General features: G+C 38.7%; 1 protein-coding gene across 4 annotated transcripts; it reads left to right on the top strand.

The window, feature by feature from the left end:
- Positions 1-174: 174 nt before the first annotated feature.
- On the top strand, positions 175-27,904 carry NOL8 (nucleolar protein 8). Of its 4 annotated transcripts, none has more exons than XM_024195655.2 (17): positions 175-244; positions 2,446-2,629; positions 2,818-2,880; positions 4,098-4,176; positions 5,546-5,693; positions 7,630-7,698; positions 9,047-11,077; positions 13,948-14,064; positions 17,477-17,596; positions 18,595-18,679; positions 19,699-19,843; positions 21,305-21,388; positions 21,950-22,239; positions 23,090-23,216; positions 25,699-25,769; positions 27,026-27,108; positions 27,461-27,904. In XM_024195655.2, exons 2-17 carry the CDS (start codon positions 2,491-2,493, stop codon positions 27,512-27,514), a joined length of 3,705 nt encoding a protein of 1,234 aa, XP_024051423.1. In that variant the 5' UTR covers positions 175-244; positions 2,446-2,490; the 3' UTR covers positions 27,515-27,904. The 4 variants fall into 4 exon arrangements, with proteins under 4 accessions (XP_024051423.1, XP_024051425.1, XP_024051424.1 ...); XM_024195656.2 differs by lacking the exon at positions 175-244 and adding an exon at positions 3,428-3,569 and having other exon boundaries at positions 2,615-2,629; XM_026656659.2 differs by lacking the exons at positions 175-244; positions 2,446-2,629 and adding an exon at positions 3,432-3,569 and having other exon boundaries at positions 2,837-2,880.

Here is a 27,904-nt window from a genome sequence, read left to right as displayed (position 1 = left end):
AGCCCGAGCACAGTCTGCGCGAGCTAGAGATGTGTGCCAACTATACCCGGCCGGCCAGGAACAGTGAGCCGCTGGCGGCTGCCGTATGCGAATGGGGCTTTGACGGAAGTGGTGGGGGCTATAGGCTCTAGGAACCTTGTTTTCCAGTGTGTCCCGGAAGCGGGGGGGAGCCGAATAGAGTCGTATCCAGAAAAAGCGTGTATGTGAGGAAGGAGTCGCTACGTTTCCTGGTTGGACACGTGCGGTATGTGAACCCGTTGCGTGTCCGCCCACGATCCGTGTAGTCCACCTCGGGAGGTCTCCTCGGCGGGTGGTCGAGTCGGAGGTCAGGGCTGCTGCGGTGTCCTGGTCAGGAGTCTGGGGCCCGCGTTGGGAGGCTCTTTATTGTTAGTCTCTAAGGTGCCACAAGTACTCCTGTTCTTTTTTCTTTAGAGAAAAATCCCGGTAGAAAAGCCACCGAGACCGAAAGAGGTCTGGGGGCCTTGTTCCGTCCTGGAACTGTGGGTGGCCCCGTCTCTGTCTTTCCCTCTGCGCTCCTCCCTATTCCCGGGCTTGGGGGGCCCGAGTCTCTGTCCTTCCCCCGCCCTCCCTATTCCCAGACTGATTTTTATTTTCCAGTTCAAATTTGTCACAATGTAGTGGGGGTAATGCGGCGAAACTCGTACAGCTGAAGGTTGTGTTATCTCTGAGTTTTGGATAGATGTGTAGTTTTCTCTCACACGCACACATATCTGTTTTTTCTAACACAAATGATAAAAAACACAGTTTTTATTGTTAGTAGCTGCATGTGTCAACACTGGGTGGTCTGAATATAATGAACATTCCATGACATTGAATGGCAGCAAATCTAAAAACTGATAAAAGGAAACGTTTTTTTTTATTTGGTGCATTTATTAGCCTAGCAGACTCTTTGAAATAAGTTGCAGGATTTGACATTTCTCCAGGGTGTTGAAAAAAGTAATAGGATATTTCTAGTGATAATGAGACCATCCTCCCCTATATGAGTGTGGGGGTTTTTTAAGTGTAGTGTTTGGTAGGGACATTAACTCTTCAGAGCACCATTCTCTAACCAAGGGTTGTAGAAAGAAACTTCTCCAATGGGCAGGATATTAAATAATCAATTGCTCTTGTCAGGGTTTCTTGCACCTTCTTTGAAGCATCTGGTGATGGCCACTATAAGAGGAGTCGGGTCTAGATTGACCATTATCTGATCCAATATGCTTATATTTAGGCACCTAAATACAAGTGGCCTTATTTCCAGAAGTGTTGAGTACCCACAAATACTATTGTTACTAATGTGGGGTTATCCATAAGTGCCCAGCATATGATCAGCTCACTTTCGTTTAGGTGCCTAAATATGGAGTTAGAACCTAATTTTAGTTACTCTAGTGCTAATAAATTCATGGCAAAGTAATCTAATATAATATTCAGGTAATTCGTTTGCTATATTAATCTGAAATCTAGCCTTTTTCAAGAGAATTAAAAGTAATTCAGGTATTGCTTCTGCCCTGAGGCTCCTGATGGTAGGTTTTGTTTGTTTTGTTTTCCAGTTACATTTTACTATTCTTTAACTTGTTTTTCTCTCCACTGTTCTGTGAAAGACCCACACACAAATGATGGAATTGACTGATTTATCATACAGAGTGCTGTCGAATGCACAATATAAACAAACTGGAAAGATACTTTTCGTCTCATGTTTTTCAGTTATGGTCATTTTAGCTGTTAATTAGAACAATAGTGTAAGATACTTAAGCTGTTTTCCTTTGTGTTATAAAAATATGTGGGCTTTTTCCCACAAAAGGAACAGAGGAGTGCTTTCTGGTACTATGTCTTTAAACTTATTAAATGTTCTATAAAATGTTTAAGATGAACAGGTGGGTCAAATTGAGCACCTGATTAATTATGGGATGTTTGTCAAAAACAACTCTTACACATACAGTCTGCTTAGGAACTGATATGTCAGAAGAATTTATAGTATTATCAATTGTGGGTTTTCTTGGTCACTTATACTGAGTATCCCAGTGTTAAACCTAATGATCCAGCAAATGCTCCTAGATCAATTTACCATTGGGATCATCAGAAGCCCTTTTAGTGGACTTTCGTTATTTTAACCTCATTCTCTCTACTTGACATATTCCGACTGTTAAATAAATCATATTCTGTTTTGAATAAGCTGCTTTTACCATGGGTCACAACTCCCAGAGAAGATTTCATAGCAGGGACTAAGTCCTGTTGGATTTGTTGAGTTAATATGGTTGGTGAAACAAGGGCTGATAGTCATGTCAAAAAGTGGGCTGAATTGTAGGGTTCCACTCTGAGAGAAGTGCAGGTTTAGGGCCATCACTTGGAAGTGCCCACCGAGTGACTGAGAAAGAGCTCACAGGTGCAGCTCGCACCAGAACCACAAAAACCATTAATACTGATTTTTTTGTTGCCTTTTTACAGAAGGATAAAACATACATCCTAAATGAGACAGTCTGACTTTTTAATATGGAGAAAAAACAAGTTTTAAAACGTTTATATGTTGGAGGACTTGGCCATACAGTTTCTGAGGCTGAACTGCAGGAAAGATTCAGCAAGTTTGGAAATGTTACAGATACGGAAATTGTTATCAGGAAAGATGACCAGGGTAATATTTTCATTTCGCACTTTAGAAGTGCAACTGTTCTTTACTTCAACTAGTAATGAAAAACAACTTCCATGTCAAAACTACTACTTTTCCTTAAGCATCTGTAGAGAACACATGCTTCAATTTTAAAAACAAAAAATTACAGTTTTATATACAAAAGTAACCAAATGTTTCTGATTATTGACCAGGGAACCCTATGAAAACTTTTGCTTATATCAACATTGGCATTTCTGAAGCAGATCTTAAAAGATGTAAGTACACAAATTATATTTGTTGCAGTTTATTTTAATCCCTGTAAACTAAGGATGTAACAAATACCTGAACCTGCACTTACCTGCTCAGACTGCCATTGAAGTAGAGGACATAGCTTTTTTGTCTTCATCTATACCTCTTAATTTCCCTCTCCCATTTGCTATTTCATTCTTCAATTCTATTTAGCTCAGTTATTTTAGGAATCAATGTTTATGGAAGATGCTCTTCAAAATAATGTATTTTATTGAAGTATCTGTGTTTTTATGTTACGGGGTGGAGGCAATGGTCTTATCAGAATAGCCTAGTGGGTTGGGGAAGGGGGAGAGAGGTTGAAGTGCATATGTTAGCCCCTTAGTGAGAAGGTTTAGAAAATGATCTTAAACATATTTTCTTCTCTTTGATACATTGATACTTGTATATAACATTAGAATTGACTGAGACTCAAGGGAATAAAGAATGATGGGTTAAGCAAAGTTTATTTTCCTTAAGGAGGTCAGTTTTAATGCTTTTAGAATGGAAATACAGATTCCCAATCTTTTCTGGTAGGCAGATGAACATTACAAAACTTCAACTCCTGTGTAATCTGCAGTCAACCAGTTGAGATTATTTCAGCACAGTCATCTGCACCCGAAGACGGGGGTTGATAATGTACCTTTGAAAAAGGACAAGGGAAACCTTCTTTTTAGGGGTAGGCCATCTTATTTAAACATAATTAAGAATCAGCCTAAAACTTTGTGCTTCCCTTAATCTCTTTATATGGAATAAGGACTTCCCTCCCAATCTCCATCTCTCAGTATTGCCAATGTGTCTGCCAGTGCTTGTAGGATCTGTTGGGAAGGAGGGAAAGAAAAGTAAATCCTATTTGAAGATAGTGTGAAAGGCCTGGATAGAGTGTGAAGGGAACCTAAGAATGTAGATGTATCTGAATTTTTGAATCCTTATTTGGAATGAGCTATTTGATCTTTCAGTGTTTGTTTATTACTGGCTAACTTACTCTTAGTCAAAATAGGGTTTGGATGTTGAAAATATCTTTTGCTTTCCATATTAGATCCTAAATTTGCTACCCGTAATCAACAGAGTAGTCTAATTGGGTGCAGGATCAGTCTCATAATGCGCCAAAATATAAAATATAGCAAAAAGAGACATGATTAAAAACATTTCTTAAATATTATATATGTGGGCAATAGTCATTTTCTGTCTAATGCTTGTTTCCTAGGTATGTCCATTTTAAATAAAACAAGGTGGAAAGGTGGAACGCTACAAATTGAATTGGCCAAAGAAAGCTTTTTGCACAGGTAATGTTAATATACAAATGTATATTGTTGCTGTTGAACTACTTTGCCACATACTATCTAGGATGACCAGATGAGATGAAGAAAATATCGGGACACGGGGGGGGGGAAAAAAAAAAAAAAAAAAGCCAAGTGCTGCCGGCCGCGCAAAATATCGGGACAAAAATTGCGTCCCGACCAGAGATCGGTCAGGACGCGGGACGTCTGGTCGCACTAATACTGTCAAATATATAATATGGCCCTACCAAATTCATGGTCCATTATGGTCAATTTCACGGCCATAGGATTTGAAAATTGGTAAATTCCACATTTTCAGGTGTTTAAATCTGAAATTTCACGGTGTTGTAACCGTGGTGGTCTCGACCCAAAAGGGGATGGGGGAGGGTGTCACAAACCTGTTTGAGGGAGCTGCCTTCAGAGCTGGATTCTGAAGGCAGCAACCGCAGAGCTTCCTGCAGCCATAGGATGTTCCCGGAGGTGGAGGTGGGTCTGATCATTTCCTCCCTCCCCACACCCTGAGCAGCTGTGCAGGGGAGGGACAAGTCCTGTCCCTCCCCTGCCCAGCCAGAGCTAGAAGCCCCCTTTGCTGGGGCACTCGTAGGAACAAGGGGACATCAGATTTCATGGAGAAAGGCTTATTTCAAGGTCCGCAACACGTTTTTCACAGCCGTGAAATTGGTAGGGCCCTATATATATAGATAGATATATCATTTTTCTAGAATTGTGCAAAATACAAATGAACCAGTGTCTGAATAATTCATCCTACCAACTTTAAATGTACATGGCCTGAGTTTTTACCTTTATATTTGTCAAATACTGTATTAAGTAAACTTTTTGACAGCTTGTTTGTAAGAGGGCTCTAATTAAAGAATGATCTTCTATAATGAACCTGCAGAAGCCACTGGATATTGCTTTCCCTTCAAATCCAAGTAAATGCGATTTTAACAGACTTAATAATAAAGAAATAACTTCTAAGAAGATAGTCTGGGTACTACAGTGTTTTGTATTTTTTATACTTGTTGTTTTGCCCACATTGCAGTTTTCCCTTACCCTTTTCCTATATGTTCTCCATTAGCTGCTTTAAATGTTTATTTATTTTTCATTGAAACTGCTAGCATGCTGGTACGTTTGCGGCATGCTTATCATACCTGCTATATTCATCTTTATTAAAAAGTTAGCTGGGTGGGAGCCTTGTTCCTGGTTTTAATGGGAATTGGCAAAACATATCTTTGATATGTTTCACATTGGCTCAGAGTGAATGGTTGTCCGTAAGTGTAAGAGATCCATCACGAATGATGGCTTTACACACAGATACTTTTTTATTTTTGCTTTTATGTCATGGCAAGCTTAAACCATGCACTGCCTGATACAGATTGGCACAGGAGAGACAAGAAGCAAGGTTGAAGAAGGAAAAGCCACATACGGATGGCAAGGGAAATCTGTTGGAATCACTGAATAAAGCTGGAGTTGTGAATTTTCATATGAAAGCAGTGCCAGGAACAGAAGTACCGGATCATAAGGTGTTGTGGGGTATCCGTTCTGCTGAGTTAAGAGAACTGCATCAGGCACCCTTTTATTTAGCTTTCTAATAAGCTGCCTTCACATTAAGTTTACTTCAGATTTGTATATTTGATTACAGGAGACAATACATACGAGGTGGCAGAGTAGCTTTGACTTGTACAAAATAAGCTTCAATTTTATAATCCTTATAAAATATGAGCATAGATACCAGTTTGTTTTTTAGGAGGGGATAGAGCTGTCTATCTTTGCGTATGTGTATGGTCATTTAAAGTTCATAGCAATGTCTAGAATTAGCTTTTCTAAAACATGTAAATCTTGTGTATGAGCTGCCTTATACAACACACTCATTTTGGGCCCTGTGATCAGTAGGACTATTCACAGTGCTTGGCATTGAGTATGAGTATAAATTGTTGCAGGTTTAGAGCCCATATTGTAGGGAGAGGATAAAGTTTAAGTGAGACTACATCAAGATTTACGCAAGTAAAACAAGTATTCATTTAACTAGATGTTTCAAAGTTTCCTTTTTAGTGTTCAGCTTGATCTTGGGGTTTTCTGTTTAGCTGCTGTGAGAGCAGAGTCAGTTAATGGTTGGTGTGTCTTCAGTTAAATCAGATTTTTTTTTTTTTTTGGGTCTCTCTACGATAGTCTGTCGGTAACCTAACAATGAGAATATAACATTTGAGATGTTCCCTCCTTTCTAGAAAGAAATTAGCATAGTAGTTTAATACAGGAATGTGACACATAATAGAACAAAAAGGCTAGCTATGGCCAGATTCCTTTTACAGTAACTCCTCGCTTAACGTTGTAGTTATGTTCCTGAAAAATACTACATTAAGTGAACCATGTTAAGCGAATCCAATTTCCCCATAAGAATTAATGTAAATGGGAGGGTTAGGTTCCAGGGAATTTTTTTTCACCAGACAAAAAACTCTCTCTCTTTTTTTTCTTATATATATATATACATACACACACACACACACACACACACACACACACACACACACACACACACAGTATAAGTTTTAAACAATTTAATACTGTACTCAGCAATGATGATTGTGAAGCTTAGTTGAAGTGGTGAAGTCAGAGGGTGGGATATTTCCCAGGGAATGCCTTACTGCTAAATGATGATCTAGCATTCTGCTGAAGGGTTAACACGTTGTTACTATAGCCTCACACTCTACAAGGCAGCATGAATGGAGGGAGGGGGAGACAGCATGGCAGAAAGAGAGAGAGAGATGCGCATTGCCCCTTTAAGTAGGCTGACACCACTCTAAGTACATTGCCTTTTTAAGTAGATCAGGAAGTTAAGACAGTAGCTGCGGCCAGCAAGCTCTCTCCGTCCTGAGCCCTGTCGTGTCCATACCCTGCCCTATATGGAGAAAGGGTCAGCGGGGGACAGGAGTAGGGGAAGGGGGACACCCTGACATTAGCCCCGCTCCTTCCCTGCACAGCAAGCAGGAGGCTCCTGGGAGTAGCTCCAAGGCAGAGGGCAGGAGCAGCACATGGCAGTGGGGGGAGGGACAACTGAACTGCCGGCAAGTGGTAGCCTGCTGGGCGGCTGCCACACAGGGAACTTAGGGGAGCAGGGAGCTGATGGGGGGGAGGGGGAAGCTGCCGGTCCACCCTGTTTCCAAGCCCCCACCAGCTAGCTGCAGCGGGCTGCTCTTCCTGCTAGCAGTGGACAAAGCAGGTGGCAACCAAACAATGTTATAAGGGAGCATTGCACAACTTTAAATGAGCGTGTTCCCTACTTGATCAGGAACGAAACAATATTAACCGGGACGACTTTAAGTGAGGAGTTACTATATTAGTATTCCTGTAATTCAGAATCCATTTTGTTTTAGGACTACCTATTTTTTATTTACTGAGATACATTTAATCCCCTTTTTTTTTTTTCATTCTGATATAATTGTATACTTTTCTTTCTTACAGGATTGGGTCGTTAGTAAATTTGGCAGAGTTTTACCCATCCTTCACCTTAAGGGTCGACACAAAAGCAAAATATCCTTTCCTACTGCTTGAGTAAACATTGAATGATCATAGAAACAGTTCCATTATTCTCTCCATTTGTTTACCATCTTTATTGGGGGAAGGAGGTATTTGCATAACAGTCTTCATATTAGTGATACAAAATACAGTGCAGTTACTGTCTTTCTTATGTGGAGGTAATTAAAATGTTACGCTTGGCAAAGAATGGGTATATATTGGCTAATGATTAGAATTCCAAATCGTTCTCTTGCCATTATGGAAAGGATCAGAGTGCAAAAAACAAATGGACTCACCTTAAATATGTTTTTGCTAAAAAACAGAAAAGTGTTCCTCCGGTGCTTGATTACTTGGTGGCTTCATCCTAAATCTTGCAACAAACTTGCATCATTTTGATGGATAGTTACAGGTTGCATGTAACTCACTTAAAAAGTTCAGAAAACATAGCTTTAAAAATAACCATCTGTGATGGATATGGAATTGCTATATAAATACTCAGATGTAATAATTTTATGAACAATGTACGTGACCTGGTCGGTAAAGTGAAGTTATTGTATACTGGGTTATAAGACTCATCTGCAGGAATGTTTTGATCTAGCTTAATAAGAGGTTGCAGGGGTAAAAGCAAGGAAAGCAGCACAACAATTACAGATAACCTCCTAGCAAACACTGGAGGGCAACTGCACAATGTGCGGGGCGGAGGGGGAGTTATGAGCTTAGAGGATCCTATATCTTGTCTCCAATGAAGATGCAAGCCTTGCTTTGCTGGGCTGGGAGCCTGGAGATCAAAAGGACACTAAATAGTTAAAAGCCATTCTCAGGAGGGAAAGGGTGGGGTCAATACTCAATGGCTGAGAGACAGGCTGACACACAGAGAGACTCTCATAAGGAGTTGGGCCTTTCCCAGAGCCAGGGAATAGTAAGCCTTAGGGAGAGGCAGGCATGTGTATACATTGCTTTATTGTTCTAAGATATTTTTTAATGCTTTTGTTATAAAATATTATTTGCTTTACAAGGGCTAATGGTTAATTGACACCACTGTCATTGCTCCCAAATGGAAGAAAACTACCAGGTGGTGAACATAAGGTCTGTTCACGTAGTCACAGTTGATCACAGGGAACTGCATCCCAAAGCCTGGTCTGAGAGACGGAGAATTCTGTGATTCCTCCCCTATAGGGGGGTGATGGGTGAAGCTCAAGATCTAAAGGAGCTGCACTCAAAGGAACAAGGAGGGTTCAGAGGTGCAGTTAGTCCAGTAACTGTGACAACATCTATTGTCTTTGTTCCTATAACTTAAGTTGTTACTTGCTGAAAAGTGGAAGCCTCCTTGGTTTTATTTTTATTCCTTAACTCTGACTATAACATAATGAAATACGACCCATCAAAATATTGCCACAACCTTAGAAAGCTGGAGCAAGACTTGACTGACGCAGTTCCCATATCGAAGCTCACTTGGCAGTTGGAAGGTGGAGATGACAGCATGAGCAAGAAACGACGAGGAGAGTTCCCTGAAATTAAAAAAACACCTAAAAAAATGAGGATACAGAGTAGTGAAAATTTAAATAAAACACCAGGTCGCCACTTGCAATCAAAAAAAGCAAACTTAACACAAACAAAATTAGTCCAAATGTCAAACTCCAAATCAACTGGTCTGTCTAAATTACTTCAGACACCTAGTCTTAATAGTATTGATGTGAAAGGGAAAGAATTATTTCTGGATAAGAACCTGGCATCTGGTGTTAAGCCTAACAGGAATACAAACAGCATTTCAGACAGTGATATTGATTCTGAAGAAGAAATCAGGGTTATGATAGAGAAAGAAAAGGAAATAAAGAAAGCTAAAACAAATGTTGAATCTGAAAGTGATCATTTGGAAGTTGTGGGGGATAATTTTGAGCTAAAATACAACACTCACTGGTCTTTAACCAATCCAAATATTATGAAGAAAGTGAGTAAGGGATGTAACAGACAAGGAAAGACTATTGAAAATGATACGGATTATGATTCAGCAGATACAGATGAAATTATTGCTGTGACTAAAACTCCAGATAAAAACAGTGTGAAAACTAAAATTCCAAGAGATTCTGAGCTGGTGAAAATGCAAAGGAAGGATACTGTTAGGAATGAAACTTACAAAAACAACAAAAGCTTTGATTCTGCAAATGATTCCTTTGTGTTGTCACCAGATAAGTTAAGAGAAAAAAATAACAAAAAAGCAGTGCATAACAAAACAGCAAAAGTCCGGGCTTCTGAACTACAGGACAACAGAGTTGACAGCAAGTCTGGGTCTACTAGTTTTGATTCAGAGCCTGAAGCAAGTGAATCTGAAGCTGACTCTGATTATGAAGACATGATGCAAAACTGTTACCGCCTAGATCTTACGTTACATGAGTTAGAAGCATTAGCCACTGCAAGTATTGAATCTTCACAAGGAGATATAGAAGGCAAGCGGAGGGATAGTCAGTGCAAAACTGACGGTAATATTAGTAACACCAAGTATAGTACAAAGACTTACGAAATTGACTCTACAACTAAAACATCTATTAATCCTGAAGATATAGTTGCTGCCATTTTAGAGGGAGAGGAGAGTGCTGATGATGAGAAGCCAATGGAAAATACCTCCAGTTTGAAATTTCAGCCTTTCAGAGGAATAGGGTCATTATGTGACAATCAGAATTTTGAGGAGATGAGCATGGAAGGTTCTTGCAGCTGTAAAAGAAAATATAACCAGAATTCCTCAAGTCTTGTTGATTTGAAAAAGAAATCTTTAGAAGAGGTTTCAAAACCAAACTGTTCTTGTTATGGGAAACACTCAGCTCCCAGACAGTCTAGTCGTTCCATATTATGTTCACTTGAAGACAGAAGTGTGAAAAAGAAGCAAAATACTCTCAGCAACCAGCTCAAGAAGGTGTCAAATTCCCAATACTCAGAAGGTGGAAGTGAAAAGCCTATTAGGAAACCACCTTCATTACAAGAGAATAACTACTTGAATTCTCGTGTAGAAGATCAAACAGCAAACAGAGGAGACAGTGAGGACTGCACCACAACTAGTATCATTGGAAGCGAGGAGGAAAGCACTGACACAGATACTGTTTTATCTGTCGCACAGAAACACATTAAATGTGAATTGGAAAGCCCAGAATCTCTTGCTGAGAAACCAAAGAAGGATGCAAGCAGTAAAGGTAAAGCCTCTAAATTTCAGAAAAGTGAGAACCATAAGAAAAGTGTTCACAAAAGTAAAGAAGAGTTTTGCATTTCTACTGCTATCTCAAGTGAGTCAGATGAAAAGGAGAAACAACTGCAGGATAATCAGAAGAGGCTGGCAGCTCTACAAGAGAGACAGAAAGAGAGAGAATTACAGAAGAAACTTATTCAAGGAGCTCTTCTGAACCTGGTAAGTATGCTTTCAACTTGTCTCTGAACAGTAAAACAGTACTGAAAGAATACTGGTTTAATAAGTATCTCCAGTATGTGTTCTCTAAGATGTTGCTGTGGTTTGAATCGTGTTTGAGAGCAGCGCCTATCTTCTTTGCCAGATTGATTTTTAGGATATGTCCAAAAAGGTGTATACTGGGATGTCATGGGATTTTTTTCCAGAAAACACAATAGGTGAATTAATTACACTGCTCTACAGCCAAAATGCTTCTGAAATAAATGTAGTCAAACTTTACTAATTCTGGGTCACTGAGAACGAAAATGATGCTTAAAATTGTTGATTGGCTCTAGTTTTCAAGATATGCTATTGGGTCAGTATATACGACCCTTGACTTGGGAATGGCGGAGGATAAGTGAGTTATAAAGGGAAGGGATCTCAATTTAAACCAGAAATGACTAAAATACATCTTTGACTGGATCTATGAATAAATCTATGACTGGGTTTGGACAGTACTTGCTTTTTAGGCAAAACAATGAATGATGCAATCTGAAGCTGGTATTGCGTCATACATGATATGAATTGCATCATGTTATTCCTAGAACTCATGGGTGATGCAATCATAACGAAGCTTACATCACTCTGCTGAACAAATTGCCCTATATCAGCTCTAGAAATCATACAGTGTCGTGCTCTCTTATTTGTCAGTGTTTGATTTTGCAAAGGGACACATTTCTGTTTAGCCAAAGTGAGCAGAGATGCCTCGTACTTGTGTGAACAGTGCAGATAACTTCTGCTATGTTTGTGGTGAAGTGACTTTTGCATCACAAAAGCGCAGTATAACCACTATGGTTAAGAAAGCCTATCACCTTTATTTTGGCTGCAAAATTGGAGATCAGGACAAGGGGTGGGCCCCACACATATGCTGCAACACTTGTGCAACAAATCTTCGCCAGTGGTTGAACAGGAAAAGGAAATCTATGCCTTTTGCAGTGCCAATGATTTGGAGAAAGCCAACAGATCATACCAGCAATTGTTACTTCTGCATGGTGCCTCCAGTTGGGAAAGGTGTGTCAAAGAAGAAAAAGTGGACTGTGCACTATCCAAAGATTCCATCAGCTATACGCCCAGTACCCCACGGAGAAGGACTGCCGCTTCCTGATGCACCAGAATCATTCTCACTTGAGTCAGACGAGGAAGAGGATGAAACTTCTGGTCCTGAACCATCAATGACACAGGACCCACATTTTCTCCCATCCTCCTCCTCTGAACCACACCTCATAACACAAGGTGAACTGAATGACCTTGTCAGGGATTTGGAACTACCCAAGAGTAAGGCAGAGCTGTTGGGCTCCAGACTACATCAGTGGAATCTCCTGGCAGGTGATGTTAGGGTTTCCATGTTCCGTGACCGTCAAAAGGATCTTGTCCCATTCTTCTTCATGGAAGGTGATCTTGTAGCCTGCAACAACATCCATGGTGTGATGGCAGCCCTCAGCATCGTTCACGATCCAGATGAGTGGAGACTGTTCATTGATTCATCGAAGACGAGTCTTAAAGCTGTTTTACTGCATAATGGCAATGTTTTGCCATCAATTCCAGTTGGTCATGCAGTCCATATGAAGGAAACCTATGACAACATGGAACAACTTTTGAGGTGCATAAACTATGACCAACATCAGTGGCAGCTTTGTGGCGATTTGAAGGTTGTTGCTCTCTTGTTTGGTCTGCAGACTGGATACACAAAGTACTGCTGTTTTCTCTGCGAATGGGATAGTCGTGCAAGAGATTCCCACTACATCAAGAAAGATTGGCCACTCCGACAGTCATTGGAGCCTGGGAGGAAAAGTGTTCAGCATCCACCACTTGTTGAATCAAGGAAGATTTTGTTACCACCCTTACACATCAAGCTGGGTCTGATGAAGAACTTTGTCAAGGCCATTGACAAAACACAAGCAGCTTTCAAGTACCTCCGTGGAAAATTTCCAAGGTTAAGTGAAGCTAAGATAAAGGAAGGTGTCTTTGTTGGTCCTCAGATTCGTGAACTTCTTCGAGATGATGCATTTGACCATGCACTGCGTGGCAAGGAAAAGACGGCATGGAAAGCCTTCCAGTTAGTGGCAATAAATTTTCTCGGAAACAACAAGGCAGACAACTACAGGTTGTTGGTGGAAAACCTCCTCAAGGCATACAAAAGCCTTGGTTGCAACATGTCACTAAAGATACATTTTTTGCACTCTCATCTAGATTTTTTTCCCACCAAACTGCGGAGCAGTGAGCGACGAGCACGGCGAGCGATTTCACCAGGACATTGCAACAATGGAGAAACGCTATCAGGGCAAATGGAGCCCATCAATGCTTGCAGACTATTGCTGGACAGTGACAAGAGATGCTCCATTTAATGAATACAAGAGACAAGCCAAGAAGCGCCGAGTAGACACTGAATGGGACTAAACGATGTACATAGTAGTTTTTTGCCTTTTGTTTCATAATAAATTTTATTTATATAACCCTTTTGCTGATTTTTAAAGTGTTACATAAACAGGACAGGTGAAATATTATCATGTAAAGCAACCATAAACACATGAAAAGACCTAGGTTTACAATTTATGATTAAAACTCTACTATCTACACAATATACATAGACATAAAATGTAAAAACTTAAATATCTTAGAAACAGTAGCCAATCAGTTGTTTTAATTGTCATATTTGAATTCAGCACATCAAAATACATAATAAATAGCACATTTTATCTCTGAAGCAGACGACTTCTCAAAAATTGTAGACCAGTGTTACATTCTCTACTGTTGTAAATGTGCCCAGCAGTAGTTCCCACGGTATGTAACCAATATTTGGCATGTTAAACTTAACAATGTCTCTCCTTTTCCAGGAAAGCCAGTCAGCAAGCAAACATAAGCACATTGTATTTGATTCAGATGGAGAAAGTGAAGCTGAAGTAGAAGAGAAGTCTAAGGAAGAAGCGACTATAGGAAATCTGCCTGGAAAAGTAAGTGGCTTAGAAACAAGTCCAGCCTAATTTCTGAGAGGGCATTCACCTACCCAATTTGCTAGTATGTATTGTACTGAAGAGCAACACCCACTCGTATTCAGAGTTTGAGATCAAATCTTGAATATTGTCCTTTGTACTAATGGATATAAAATAGATGACACAAAATAAGTGGTGCATATTCATGGTGCACATGAATTTATAAATTAAAGACGATGTAAATTTTGGAGTATCTTTTTGGAAACTGAAAAAATCAGGCACTCTACTAGATAAAGTAACTTGTATAAATTGATTGCAGTGCATTCTTCACACAATATCACAACTCACAAACCATATGAGCAATGGTCTCATGGAGAGGCTTACATGTGGTTATGCTAGAACTCCACTTCCCACTGTTGTCAGTTAAAAAATAAAAGGAAAAGATTTGAATTGCCCGGTGTTGTGCAGAGAGCAAGTGGTGGAAAAAGGACTGGAAATCTGGAGTTCAAGATTCTATCATCTAACCACTAGCCCTCACTCCATCCCAAATAATGTAACTCAAAAACCAACAAATAATGACACTGAAATACACAAGCTAGGTTATGCTTCTTAAAATAAGTCAGAATGTCAAGCCTGTCATGCATTCCAATTTATTGGAGCCTTGTTTTAATTTGGTATTGGTTTTGGTAACTGAGTAGAAATGTATTTTATTGTTTTTAACTGTAGTGTAAGATTTTGACTGTATACTAGACGAAAATGGGCTTTTGCTATCTGAACAATAGGCATATTCTTTTGTTACCCACTGTTCAGAATGCAGAGGGATTTTTGCTTATTAATTGAGCAACTGTGGTAAAATTACATCTGCCATGGATCCTTTTCATTTACTACCTATAAAGTGGAGGATACATTTTAAATTGGCCCTCTTGGGTTTTAAAATGACTGATGGTGTAGAGTTTGAGTAAATTTTGAGAACTTCACTTAATCAATATCTTTTGTAACACCACCTCTCTTCAGGGGTTCCACCATCATGCAGTAGGTCAGCAGCTGATGATGTGTTTGATGAGAGTGAACTTCCTCTCCCTTGACATCTTTCATTCTATCCACTTTTAAAGCCTGAACTGAAAGCTTCTTTCTTTTTCAAAGGTGTTTTAAAATTAGGGCCACTGTCAATGTTCAGTGTAAAACACCCTTTCTCCCTCCCATCCCTTTGTTTTCCTTACTTCTATTTAGAGGTTAGTTTACTACATTGGGGTCCTTGCTCCACATTGTGAGTTGTTGTACAGTGGCCCAAACTCTGTGATGGGGAGCCATAATTATTCTGGAAGACTTGGCTGTGACATTCTTGGCTGCTGCTGATGAGTGTCACTTACAACTGCATTACATTTCTCTTGACTTTTATCATTTCAATTATATTTGTCAAGTAACTTCCATTGTATTGTAGATTTCATAAAGCAAAAGGCAGTCTGTGGAGGCTGTTACTTAAAAACTGGTTCTAAAACTCTTTCCTAGAATAACATTTTTCAAAATCCAAATTAACTTTTTTATGAAAGCCTAACGGCCACTATGAAACCTAGAGAAAAGCAAGTTTAAATGAAATACTGCTTCATAATAAGTATCAAACTGTTTTTATTGAATATATGGATTTGAGAGGGTAAAGTGTCATCTGCATCACCAGTGAAACACCTTCATTAAAGGCATTTTACAAATACTAAGCAGATATGCAGTTGCAAGAATGTGAAGTGTGTAACTGTGACCATGGTGCCTGGAGGGGCTACACTGAGAATGTTTCTTCAGGGCAAACTGCAAATAGGGCAGATGATCCCCAGAATTGGTGGTTTATTTTATAATGACATTTCACCAAGCCAGTAACCATACAGCGTCCATAATACCTTACTGGTTACCAAGAAGCCAAAATACAGTCCACTTTGGTTCCCACCCAGACAGCCAAGTCTAATATAGTGAGGATTTATTAATAAAAAGAAAAAGTTGCTATGGTCAAAAGATCAATATACCTAGAGATATGAACAAAGTTCTTAGATCAGTTTCATAGCAGAGATAGTGAGGCTGCTGATTTGTAAGAATCCTTCTGTAGTCAATTTAAAAGCCTATAGTCAAATAGGCAGTCCATGTGCAGAGTTTGTTCAAATGCTTCCATGAGACTTGCAGGCTTAATCGAGAGTAGACTTAGGGTATGTCTACACTACCGCGGTAGTTCGACGGCTGGCAATCGAACTTCCGGGTTCGATTTATCGCGTCTGGTCTGGACGCGATAATTCGAACCAGGAAGTGCTCGCCGTCGACTGCGGTACTCCACCTCAGCGAGAGGAGTACCGCGGAGTCGACGGGGGAGCCTGCCTGCCGCGTGTGGACCGCGGTAAATTCGAACTAAGGTATGTCGACTTCAGCTACGTTATTCACGTAGCTGAAGTTGCGTACCTTAGATCGAATTGGGGTGTTAGTGTAGACCAGGCCTTAGAGACCTCATTCTTGTAGCTTAGACTTTCCCTGTCAAAGTTTTAAACAGATCTGCGATAAAATAGGATCAGGCCCAACACTTTCTTTATAGCGGAAGTTAAGTGGATAAGCCTTTTCACAGCAAATGATCACAGCTGGCCTTCCTTGAATGAAGAACAGGTAATGTACATTGTTGCTTTGAAGCCAATCTGTGTTTCCTAGGTATACAACGGTAACTAGTTATATTTATTAGCATAAGGCACTTAACTATCAAACAGTTCACAGGTAGTTTACTACAAATTTCAAAGAGAAGTGTGGCCAATAACATTATTATATCACAAGTCCTATCTAAATTATAATTTCCCCCTTTTGATCTCTGAATCAATAGAATTCAGGTATGAAACATAGATAGCTAATTAGATCACATTGTTAAACTTCTAACAAGATATAGTTAAACAGACAAATATGATTAGTATTTATTCTTGATTCTCTAACCATATCAAGGATTCTAGTCAACTTGACATGGCTTTAATAACTATCTACAAGGAATGACCATATTTACTATTTCAATACCCTTCTAATATGTCCTTAAGAGTTGCTTTCAGATCACCCAGTCTGCTGGTTGCTTAACTCTTGCTGTCTCAGCATCACAGTAACTTATAGGATAAAATCATATGGAAAAGTGCGGTTACTGTATACAGAAATGTGCTCCTGCCACACTTGAATGATCACAACTATAAAATAAAATTACCAAAGAATTGTCTCAGAACATGTAAAGCAGCTGTAACATCTTTTTACAAGGATTCATGGACATCAGTAATTAGTAGAAGTAAATGCGATATCATGAAAGATTGTTGGCTTCCAGCTGTATTGGGAAAGTAATACAAAACAAGTGGGTAGTAGTTGATAGTGTTCTTAGAACTATTTATTATAACTGTTTCCTCAGTTTGTTTTGCTTTTTTGTTATTAAACAATTAAGGAATTTACTAGTAAAATTTCTGGGAAGTTGTTTGAGAGCAGTGACGATGAGCAAGATGCTGCAGGTGAAGATGACAGATTCCAAATCAAACCCCAGTTTGAAGGCAAAGCTGGTGAGAAGGTTAGTGAACCTATTTAATAATATCTGCAGTTACTTGAATAGGATGGTGTTGGCAAAGTTATGGTAATACCTGAGTTGGAAAAGTCCATTTAGATGTAGAGGAAATAATGTTTTCTCCATAATGTAACTGCTCATTCCCAAACCTCCCAAGCTGAAGTCAAATGGTATTTTCAAAAGAGATTTATTAGAGTTTCTCAAATGTGGCCACCGTGGCCAAATGCAGCCACCAGGGACTTTTCTTGTGGCCACAGCCTCCTGGGCTGGAAGGGCAGGGGCCAAGTAGCGGCCCCTCCCTGTTGCTCCTGGATGCCCTGCCTTGGTGTTGGTTACTGGGGTGACCAGCGGGGGTTGGGCCCTGCCCCCCCTCTGGAGACACCTAGGGCACAACGCTGGAGAAGCAGGCACCCAGTGAGTTTCCCCACATTCCCAAGGGGAGTTGGGCTCAGGCTTTGGGGTTTAGCCCTGGGGTGGTGGGGTAGTAGGTTCTGACCACGGGGCTTTGGGCTCCAGTCCCGGGCTCCGGCTGTGTGGCAGCAGGCCCCAGGCTCCGGCAGCAGGCTTTAGCTTCAGGCTTTAGCCCCCCACTGCCTCCCCTGGCCCCCCATCCAGGGCTTAATTTGTCCCCAGGCTTGCCAGGGCTAAGTAAGCCCGTTGTGAAAAGTGATACTTGTATGTTTAATATCACTTTTCACAACAGACTTACTAGCTAGCAATGAATAAATTACAATGATTTGGATGTGTCTATGTGCATATTTATTTGCTTTTCCTAAAGCTAATTAAGTATTTTAGGAAAAAATGTGAGAACAGTCACTAGCAAGAGTTGGTGGCCGCACTCTGAGGTCACTAAAAAAATTTTCTCCTGAGAACCTCTACAGTGAAAGCTTATGTTAACTCATGGCCATGATTCAAGTTAAAACTGTTACTGCTTGTCTGATTGTTATAAAGTTGCTGGACTGCATACATTTAATCTTAATTTTTTTGTTTTGTTATCAATGTAGCTCATGCATTTACAATCACGCTTTGGCACGGATGAAAGATTTCGTATGGATGCTCGGTTCCTTGAAAGTGGCAGTGAAGAGGAAGGTAAACATTTTCTCTTATTTTCCAGGGCTTGCTCTTCCATAGCAATTTGTAGTCCCAACTACAATTAGTAATTAGTAATAGTAGAATTAGTAATAATAGAGAGGCATGATGGGTGTAAGTTTTTGAATATTTAGAATTACTTATTACACATTTCTCTTCTCTGGATTTAGCCTCATGGGGAGGTAATGTAAAAGTAAGTAGTACTGGCATCTGTAATTTAGAGAACATATTTATAAAATGCCCCATTTAGCTACTGGAAACTCTAGTTTGGGGTGTATGTGGGGGTGTATTTCCTTGTTAGAAGGTCAACATTTTAAAAAAATTATTTGTTATAGGATGATATCAAAATAAATGTATTGCATCTTTCACAAGATAAGGGGATACCATTAACCAGAGTAACCTTGCTTATTGCTTTTTTATCCCTTGGGTATACTTGGATTTTATGTATCTTGCAGTACCATGCTATTCAATAACCACAAGGGGGAGTGTTGTCAATTAGGCTGGTTGAAAATTGCAAAAATATTTTCCTGAAAAGAAATTTTTTTGGCAAAAAAACAAAACAAAAAACCCCTATCAACACAAAACAAATACATTTCAAACAAACCAACCCTGTTTTTAAAAAAAAAAAAAAAAAAAAACCTCAAATTTTCAGCCAATCCTACTTCTCACTTGGATATTTTTGTCTATAACCCAAGAAATGTCCCTTAACAGCCTTAAATGACAAAGGCTGGGTAATGATTATCAAATAAAAGAAAATCATGGGACAGAAAATGATTAAATCTTTATCTTTCGTGTCAAATTAATGCCCATACCTCCTCATAAACAAAGCTTGACCATAACTTGAGGGGAAAACAAAATGGATTGTTTAAAAAGTTTTAAAATAAGGAGGAATAGAGAACATGGCCCACACCTTTTAACGTAAAATTCGGTGAGCTTCTTAACTAACTTCCTAGTGGTCTAAATATTGGAAGAATGCTTCAAGGAGTCATTTCATAGCGGTTTTTATATATTTTTCCTAGAAGAGGCAAAGAAAGTGAAGACAGATGAGGAAGGAGAACTTGCTGCTGAGAAAAAGAAAAACCTGGAGATATTGGGAAGTCTCTTGCAGATCAACCTAGAAAATCCTAAATCAAGCAAACTGGCAACAAATACCAAAAAATTCAAGTATGGATCCTGCTTTAGCACCTTATCACGTGCATGGAAAGTCCCCTTTGAATTCAGGCTTTCCATCCCAGTGTGACAATAGATATTATTGGTGATAATCATTATTTATATAGTGCCATTGTGCATGAGAATTTATGGGTTAATAAAATGATCTCCCTGCCCCCAAACAGCTTAAAATCTACCACATTTGTGTGCTTCCTTATTTTCTTTTCCCCTCCAAAAAGAGACAAACTCAAAATGGCTAATTATACTGAAAAGTTGAATAGTGGGTTAATAGACTAGACTTTGATTTCTGGAGACTGCGATGGATGTTACTGGCAGCACGCAATTGCCATTTCTGCTCTTCATCAACATCAAATTTGTTCCTAGACAGCAGTGTTTTGTAAAAACATAGTCTCATTTATAGCCTTTCCTTACTACTGTTGGGATGTTTCTTCTATGTGTTAGGAGTGGATTCTCTACCTCCATCCCACATGTTCTAACCTTCACTGTCCAAGGAAGCCACAATTTCTAGATACAGTGCATTTAATAATATATTTCAAAAATTGAACTCTTATCTGTATCTTTAATCTATACATTTGGCAGAGCAATCCATCTGTGGGCTGAATTAGTACAAGAATGATTATTTTTAATGGTGGTGTGTTGAGGTATTTTTCAAATAGTATATTTTCAATTCCAACTTCCATTATTGGCGTATAGCCCGGTTTGGTAGGCAACTGTGTCACAATGCTTATTTTACAATTGTATGAATCTTAAAGATTTTTATGTATTTCCTAACGATATTCTCAACAGATTCAATGGCCTCCTTTCCTCGTATTTTTGCTTGACAGAAGTCAAATCACCTATTTTGTTTGGGTTAACTTCTGTAATAGCATAAATTAACAACTTTTAATTTCACAGGGCAAGAGAGGCCTGTGTGGGGAACAGAATATTTGGTTGAATATTTTATATTGTCTTTAGGCTGGATGGAATATTGCAATCAGGCTATTTTCCTCTGATCTAAAGTTTGGACTTCATTAGCTAATTTCAAGAACATTTTCAATTTTAAAAAGGAAAAAAAATCTCCATTTTTGGTATATTTGGAAGTTAAGGAGAAATCCGAATCTCTGGATGTAATAACCATAAACTCAGTTAATCTCCAAATGATAAAACATATCTGTGTATTAACTTTGTTTCCTAAAGAATGATGGGCAGGTGTTTAATGTTGAATATTTGAATAATTTGATGTGAAGAGTGCTGTGTGGAATCTTTCTCTTCACAGTACAGACTGTAACACACGCTGATCTGCTCTCCTAATGCTAATAATTTTTTTACTGTATAAAAACAAAAGTAAGTTTCAATCTGCTTGTGAACACGAATAAGATGAGCCAAAAATGTCATTGCACTTGTCAGTGAGGTTATATTTTATTTTAGACATTTAGTTACAGTATTGCTAAATTCTTCTTCCTCTTATTCATACAGAGATATTAATACCTTACGCTATGACCCCACAAGGCAAGACCATGCAGTTTTTGAAAGGAAAACAGATACTACAGAAAAAGAGAGGTAATATCTTCTCACCTCTTGATAGTTGTAAGACAAACTTTCTTTCCCTTGAGGGTTGATTTTCAAAAGTATTTGGAGGCCACAAGCCTGTCACTCTCCTTGCTTACTCTGCTGTCCCCTTTGCAAGTCTCCCCACCCCTAGTAAAATGTAGACTCTATAAAGATTCCTTTTAGTACAGCAGTGATGATGCTAGCAATAGATCAGAATTGTCACCAGTCTCTTAAGGTCAAACGTGAATTTTTCCCTTCTGTAGGTTGTGTTTATCTGTATGATCTGGAGAGAGGAAATAGTTGAAAAATTAGCTCAAATTGATGAGACTGGGATGTAATCCTTTAACTCTTAGGACATCCTATTACCAGAAACTGAAATTACGAGAAAACAGGAATGCAGAAAAGCAAACTACTTGCTAGTGGATTCAAATATTTCCCGGGATAGGAGGTCTCCTGTAAGTAATGCAAATAATCCTCAAAGATCAGCCAAAAGAAAACCCCATACCTTTCAAATGTTTTTCCAGTGCATAATTGTTGTTGTTTTTTTTTTTTAAATAAATATAATTCCAGTAAAGCTAAAAGAAAGAAGAAAAGGGAGGAGGCAGAGAAATTGCCTGAAGTATCTAAAGAAATATACTATGATGTTGCTGTGGATTTAAAAGAGGTATTTGGATCAACAAAATGTGCAGCTGAAAAAAGTGAAATAATACCCTGGGACAAACATGATGATGTGGAAGAATCAACTCTGGCTGACCAGCATATATTAAGACTTAATGTTGGGGGCAATGTAGAAGAAAAATCTAGTGGCTTCACATTTTCCTTTTTTGGTGATGATATGAACAAGTCAGCTGTGAAAGAAGGTAACATTGCAGATTCTAGAACTTTTTTTAATAGTTTGCTTTTACTGGCATTTATTTGTTTTAACATTTGAATCACTTAAGATTATATTTAATAAGATGACACATCAGGTTGTATGAAATCATCCTTCTGTCAAACAGATTAAACAAAACTCATGGACAGATCTGAGCAAAATTTAAAGCAAATTTTTACAATTAAGCAAAACTTGAATATTTCCTTATAGCATGGTATACAGACTTTACAAATAAGATTAATGTGTGGAGCAACTTACAAGAATTATATAGAATCTAAACATATTCTTACAAATCTAACATCTATCTTGAACACTATTAACATACAAGTGAGCTGGTCTACCAGCATCACAATCTGCATGTAAAGAATTGCTTTCTACTTGGAATTTTATGCTGTTGGTTTTGGGTGGTGTGTTGTATCGTACAGGGAAAACAGTTGTATTCTTGTCCTTTTCTCTTCTTTGACAGATCTGCAAAGGCTGAGAATTCTACCTAGGCACTATGCTTATCCTCAGGATACTTAACAGCAATCTCCCTGGCCAATAAGGAGTAACATTGACTGGCTTCAAAGGAGATCTGCTGTTCTCTACTTAAGCCAAAATGATACTGACTGTAGATTTTGAGGATGGAAATGTAAAACATAGAAAGATAGGTGCCACTGGAGAAGATAAGGTGCCACCGGACTCCTTGTTGTTTTTATAGAAAGATAGGGAAAATCTGCGTATTCTTCTGAAAGCACAAAAAGGGTCCTTTCCAAATCAGATATTTCACACTTATCTAAACAGAAGTTTCACTTTGTAGTCAGGGGAATGATGAGATTTTTTTGGTGGTACTATTGCAGAGCCCTACATAATTGAAACAATAAGACCTGCAAGAGTAGCATGGCAAGAGGATCCTCGTTTCCAGGACAGCAGCTCAGAGGAAGATGATGAGCCAGAAGCCTCTGAAAGTGAAAACTGCAAAGAAATGTAAATCTGGTTTTATATTTTGTGGCTATTAAGTACTTACTGAATATCAGGATTTATGTGGCAGCTAGGAAAAAATCCTTTTATTTGGCACCCCCCCCAGGTCCACCCCAGCATCAGAAGCCATCATCAAGTGATCCATCCCGTCACCCATTCCCAGCTTCTGGCAAACAGAGGCTAGGGATATCATTCCTACCCATCTTGGCTAATAGCTATTGATGGACCTATCCTCCATGAATGTATCAAGTTCTTTTTTTGAACTTGGTAACAGTCTTGGCCTTCACAACATTTCTGGCAAAATACTTCCTTTTGTTAGACGAAATACTTCCTTTTGTTTGTTTTAAACCTGCTGCCTATTAATTTCATGTGGTAACCTCTAGTTCTTCTGTTATGAGAAGGAGTAAATAACACTTGCTTATTTATTTTCTCCACACTAGTCAAGATTTTATAGACCTCTATCACATCCCCCTTTAGTTGTCTCTTTTCCAAGCTGAAAAGTCCCCGTCTTATTAATCTCTCCTCATATGGAAGCCGTTCCATACTCTTAATCGTTTTTGTTGCCCTTTTCTGAACCTTTTCCAATTCTAATATATCTCTTTTGAGATGGGGCGACCACATCTGCACGCAGTATTTAAGATGTGGGCGTACCATGGATTTATATAGAGACAATATGATATTTTCTGTCTTATTATCTATCCCTTTCTTAATGATTCCCAACATTGTTAGTTTTTTTGACCACCGCTGCACATTGAGTGGATGTTTTCAGAGAACTATCCATTATGACTCCAAGATCTCTTCCTTGAATGGTAACAGCTAATTTAGACCCCATCATTTTATATGCATAGTTGGGATTATGTTTTCCAGTGTGCATTACTTTGCATTTATCAGCATTGAATTTAATCTGCCATTCTGTTGCCCAGTTACCCAGTTTTGTGAGATCTGTTTGTAGCTCTTCGCAGTCTGCTTGGGACTTAACTATCTTGAGTAGTTTTGTATCATCTGCAAATGTTGCCACCTCTGTTTACCCCTTTTTCCAGATCATTTATGAATATGTTGAATAGTGCTTGTCCCAGACTCCTGGGAGACACCACTATTTACCTCTCTCCATTTTGAAAAGCAGTTACCGATCCCTGAGAGGACCTTCCCTCTTATCCCTTGACAGCTTACTTTGCTTAAGAGCCTTTGGTGAGGGACTTTGTCAAAGACTTTCTGAAAATCTAAGTACACTATATTCACTGGATCCCCCTTATCCACATGCTTGTTGACCCCCTCAAAGAATTCTAGTAGATTGGTGAGGCATGATTTCCCTTTACAAAAATCATGTTGATTCTTCCCCAACAAATTATGTTCATCTATGTGTCTGACAACTCTGTTATTTACTATACTTTCAACCAGTTTGCCCGGTAATGAAGTCAGGCTTACTGGTCTGTAGTTGCCAGGATCACCTCTTGTGTCACATTAGCTATCCTACAGTCATTTGGTAGACAAGCTGATTTACAAACCACAGTTAGTAGTTCTGCAATTTCACATTTGAGTTCCTTCAGAACTCTTGGGTAAATACCATCTGGTCCTGGTGACTTATTACTGTTTAATTTACCAGTTTGTTGAAAAACCTCTAATGACATCTCAATGTGGGACAGTTCCTCAGATTTGTCACCTAAAAAGAATGGCTCAGATTTGGGAATCTCCCTCACATCCTCAGACGTGAAGACCGATGCAAAGAATTCATTTAGTTTCTCCGCAATGGCCTTATCGTCCTTGAGTGCTCCTTTAGCATCTTGAATGTCCAGTGGCTCCACTGGTTGCTTAGCAGGCTTCCTGCTTCTGATGTACTTAAAAATTCTTTTGCTATTACTTTTTGAGTCTTTGGTTAGCTGTTTTTTTTAAATTCTTTTTTGGCCTTCCTAATTATATTTTTACACTTCACTTGCCAGAGTTTGATACTTTCTATTTTCCTCACTAGGATTTAACTTCACTTTTTAAAGGATGACTTTTTGCCTCTCACTGCTTCTATTACTTTGTTGTTTAGCCATGGTGGCACTTTTTTGGTTCTCTGTTTTTTAATTTAGGGTATACATTTAAGTTGAGCCTCTATTATGGTGTCTTTAAAAAGTTGCCAGGCTGCTTGCAGGGATTTCACTTTTGGCAATATATCTTTTAATTTCTGTTTAACTAACTTCCTCATTTTTGTGTAGTTCCCCTTTCTAAAATTAAATGCTGCTGTGTTGGGCTGTTGTGGTGTTTTCCCCGCCACAGGGATGTTAAATTTAATTATATTATGGTCATTATTACCAAGCGGTCCAGGTATATTCACCTCTTGGACCAGGTGCTCCACTTAGGACTAAATCAATAATTGCCTCTCCTCTTTAAAATGCTTAAGTGTTTAGAAAATGATTTGCTTTCATGGAGGATGATTTTTGGCACTTGGAATGGGATAGTAGTGTTTGTTCGTCTGTCTGAGACTAAAATTTCTTTATCTTTCCAGGTCTCAGTCTTTACCACAGATGAAGACGAGTAGATTTTTCTTCTTTTCCAAAGATGATGAAAGATTAAGAGGTACAACTGAACGTATCCAAATTTTTCCTACAGGATGATAGAATTTAACAAAGAGGCATTGTAACAAATTATATTAGTATAATATTTAATTCATAGGGGGTGGTATAAGGATTAATTAGAATGTTTCAATATTTCAGTATCTGGTCCTGGTGACTTATTACTGTTTAACTTATCAATTTGTTGAAAAACCTCTAATGTGGGACATCTCAATGTGGGACAGTTCCTCAGATGTGTCACCTAAAAAGAATTAGAAAGTCTTGAGTTAAAGCTACATTTTGAGAACCGTTAAGGCACTTTACGCTGTAAAACCAGCCATCTGCTTGAGGATCAATTGCAAGGCTCTCCTACTTACCCAAGCATTATTGGAGAAAGTGACGTAAGTTTGCTTTTTTGAAAGGATTGCGTAGTGTGGAGTTTCCATTGTCTTGGGACATGTTTGGGTTTCTAAAAAATGTATGGTTAATGCACCTACATGGTTTGATAGGTGCATTATAAATAGACTGCTAGAAGCAGGGTTTAAGGTGAATAAATCTAAAAAAGAAGACAAGTCCATATTTTCACCAATGGTTTGTTATTAAAATTTGAGCTAAAACAAAGTCTCTCTTATAAATTCAAAATAGCTTGTCCTGGTAACTTTCCATACACAAGTTCAAATTACCATATATACTCGTTCATTAGCCCGTTCCTTTATAAGCCGACCCCCTCCCCCCCCAAGATGGTTAGGTAAAAATATCAAAAATTGTATGACCCTTTCATAAGCCGACCCTATATTTCAGGGGTTGGCAAACTTTGGCTCCTGGCCCGTTAGGGTAAGCCGCTAGAGGGCCTGGACGTTTGTTTACCTGGAGCGTTCACAGGCACGGAGCCCCTCAGCTCCCGGTGTCCGCGGTTTGCCGTTCCCAGCCAATGGGAGCTGCGGGAACCACTTGGCTGGGAACGGCGAACCGTGGCCATGGGGAGCTGAGGGGCTCCATGCCTGCAGACGCTCCAGGTAAACAAAATGACAATGTATTAGATATTCAATTTAATGATTCCATGGAGTTTAAAATCATCACATTTTGGCATAGACCCGTTTATAAGCCAAACCCCGCTCTTTGATGCGTCATTTTTTTACCAAAAATATTCAGCTTATGAATGAGAATATACGGTAATTCATAATGTTACTACAATTTTTTCAAACAAAAGCTTATAAGAAAGAAAACAGTTAAGTTGTGTTTAACCTGGCTCAAAGTTGTTCTGATGCATCTCTTGTGTAGATGGTCCTAAGCTATTCTGCAGATCATCAAACCTCAATGAAGAAAAAGATAATTGGGAAAACAGACGTAGATTGTTACTTGAGGTGAGTGATTAAAGCTGGAATTCAGTAACAATTGAGAGAGTTCATTATGATGGGAGGGGAGGAGTTGCTTGTTAAAAGAAGTGGCTTATTTTGTTCATTTTAATAAAAATGAATTATTTGGACTTTCAGAATGGCCTAATATCATACCAAGACCAGGGAATTTTGTAAAATAAAAATTAACTGTCTGTATAATATGTACAATTTGTGTTTGATGTCCACTTAAACTGTTGATTCCTTATATCTGCCAGAGCTGGCTAATTTCTGTTAAATATAAAAGCAAAGCAGATTTAAAAGAGCAATTTTTGAGTTTATAAACTGCATTTAATGCCATTTAACATTTTAATATTTCCAGGAATGCCGGAAGAAACATAAGGATGCAAGAAGAAAAGTTAAAGCAAAACAATAAGTTTGACAGTGCTAGCCAGCAATGTTTTTTGATAAATGTGTATTGAATTACAACAAAATGAAAATGTCTGGCTTCAGACTTGTGGTCTTTCAAAGGTTTAACAGGGAAAAATATTGCAGCTGAACTGAAAATAAACTGTTAGAAACTTTTCAAATTTTGAACAGCTGTGGGGATAACAGGTCCGTAAATATGGCCATTTTTATCTGTACAGTTGCACTTTTATTGTTATGTGGAGATATCTGTTAATTCAAAAATATATGTGTGTGTGTATATATATAATCTCTTTTTGAAAATTGGTTCAAGTGTAATGTTGCTGCTTTATCAGATACTCTTAATGTTTAATGCAATGTAGATTGTATTTGGCTATTTTTTTTATGTTCTCTGGGTCCA

Source organism: Terrapene carolina, unplaced genomic scaffold, assembly GCF_002925995.2.
Source record: "Terrapene carolina triunguis isolate 2854851 unplaced genomic scaffold, T_m_triunguis-2.0 Scaffold232, whole genome shotgun sequence".
Taxonomy (NCBI): Eukaryota; Metazoa; Chordata; order Testudines; family Emydidae; genus Terrapene; species Terrapene triunguis.
This window is presented reverse-complemented; position numbering and strand designations above follow the sequence as displayed.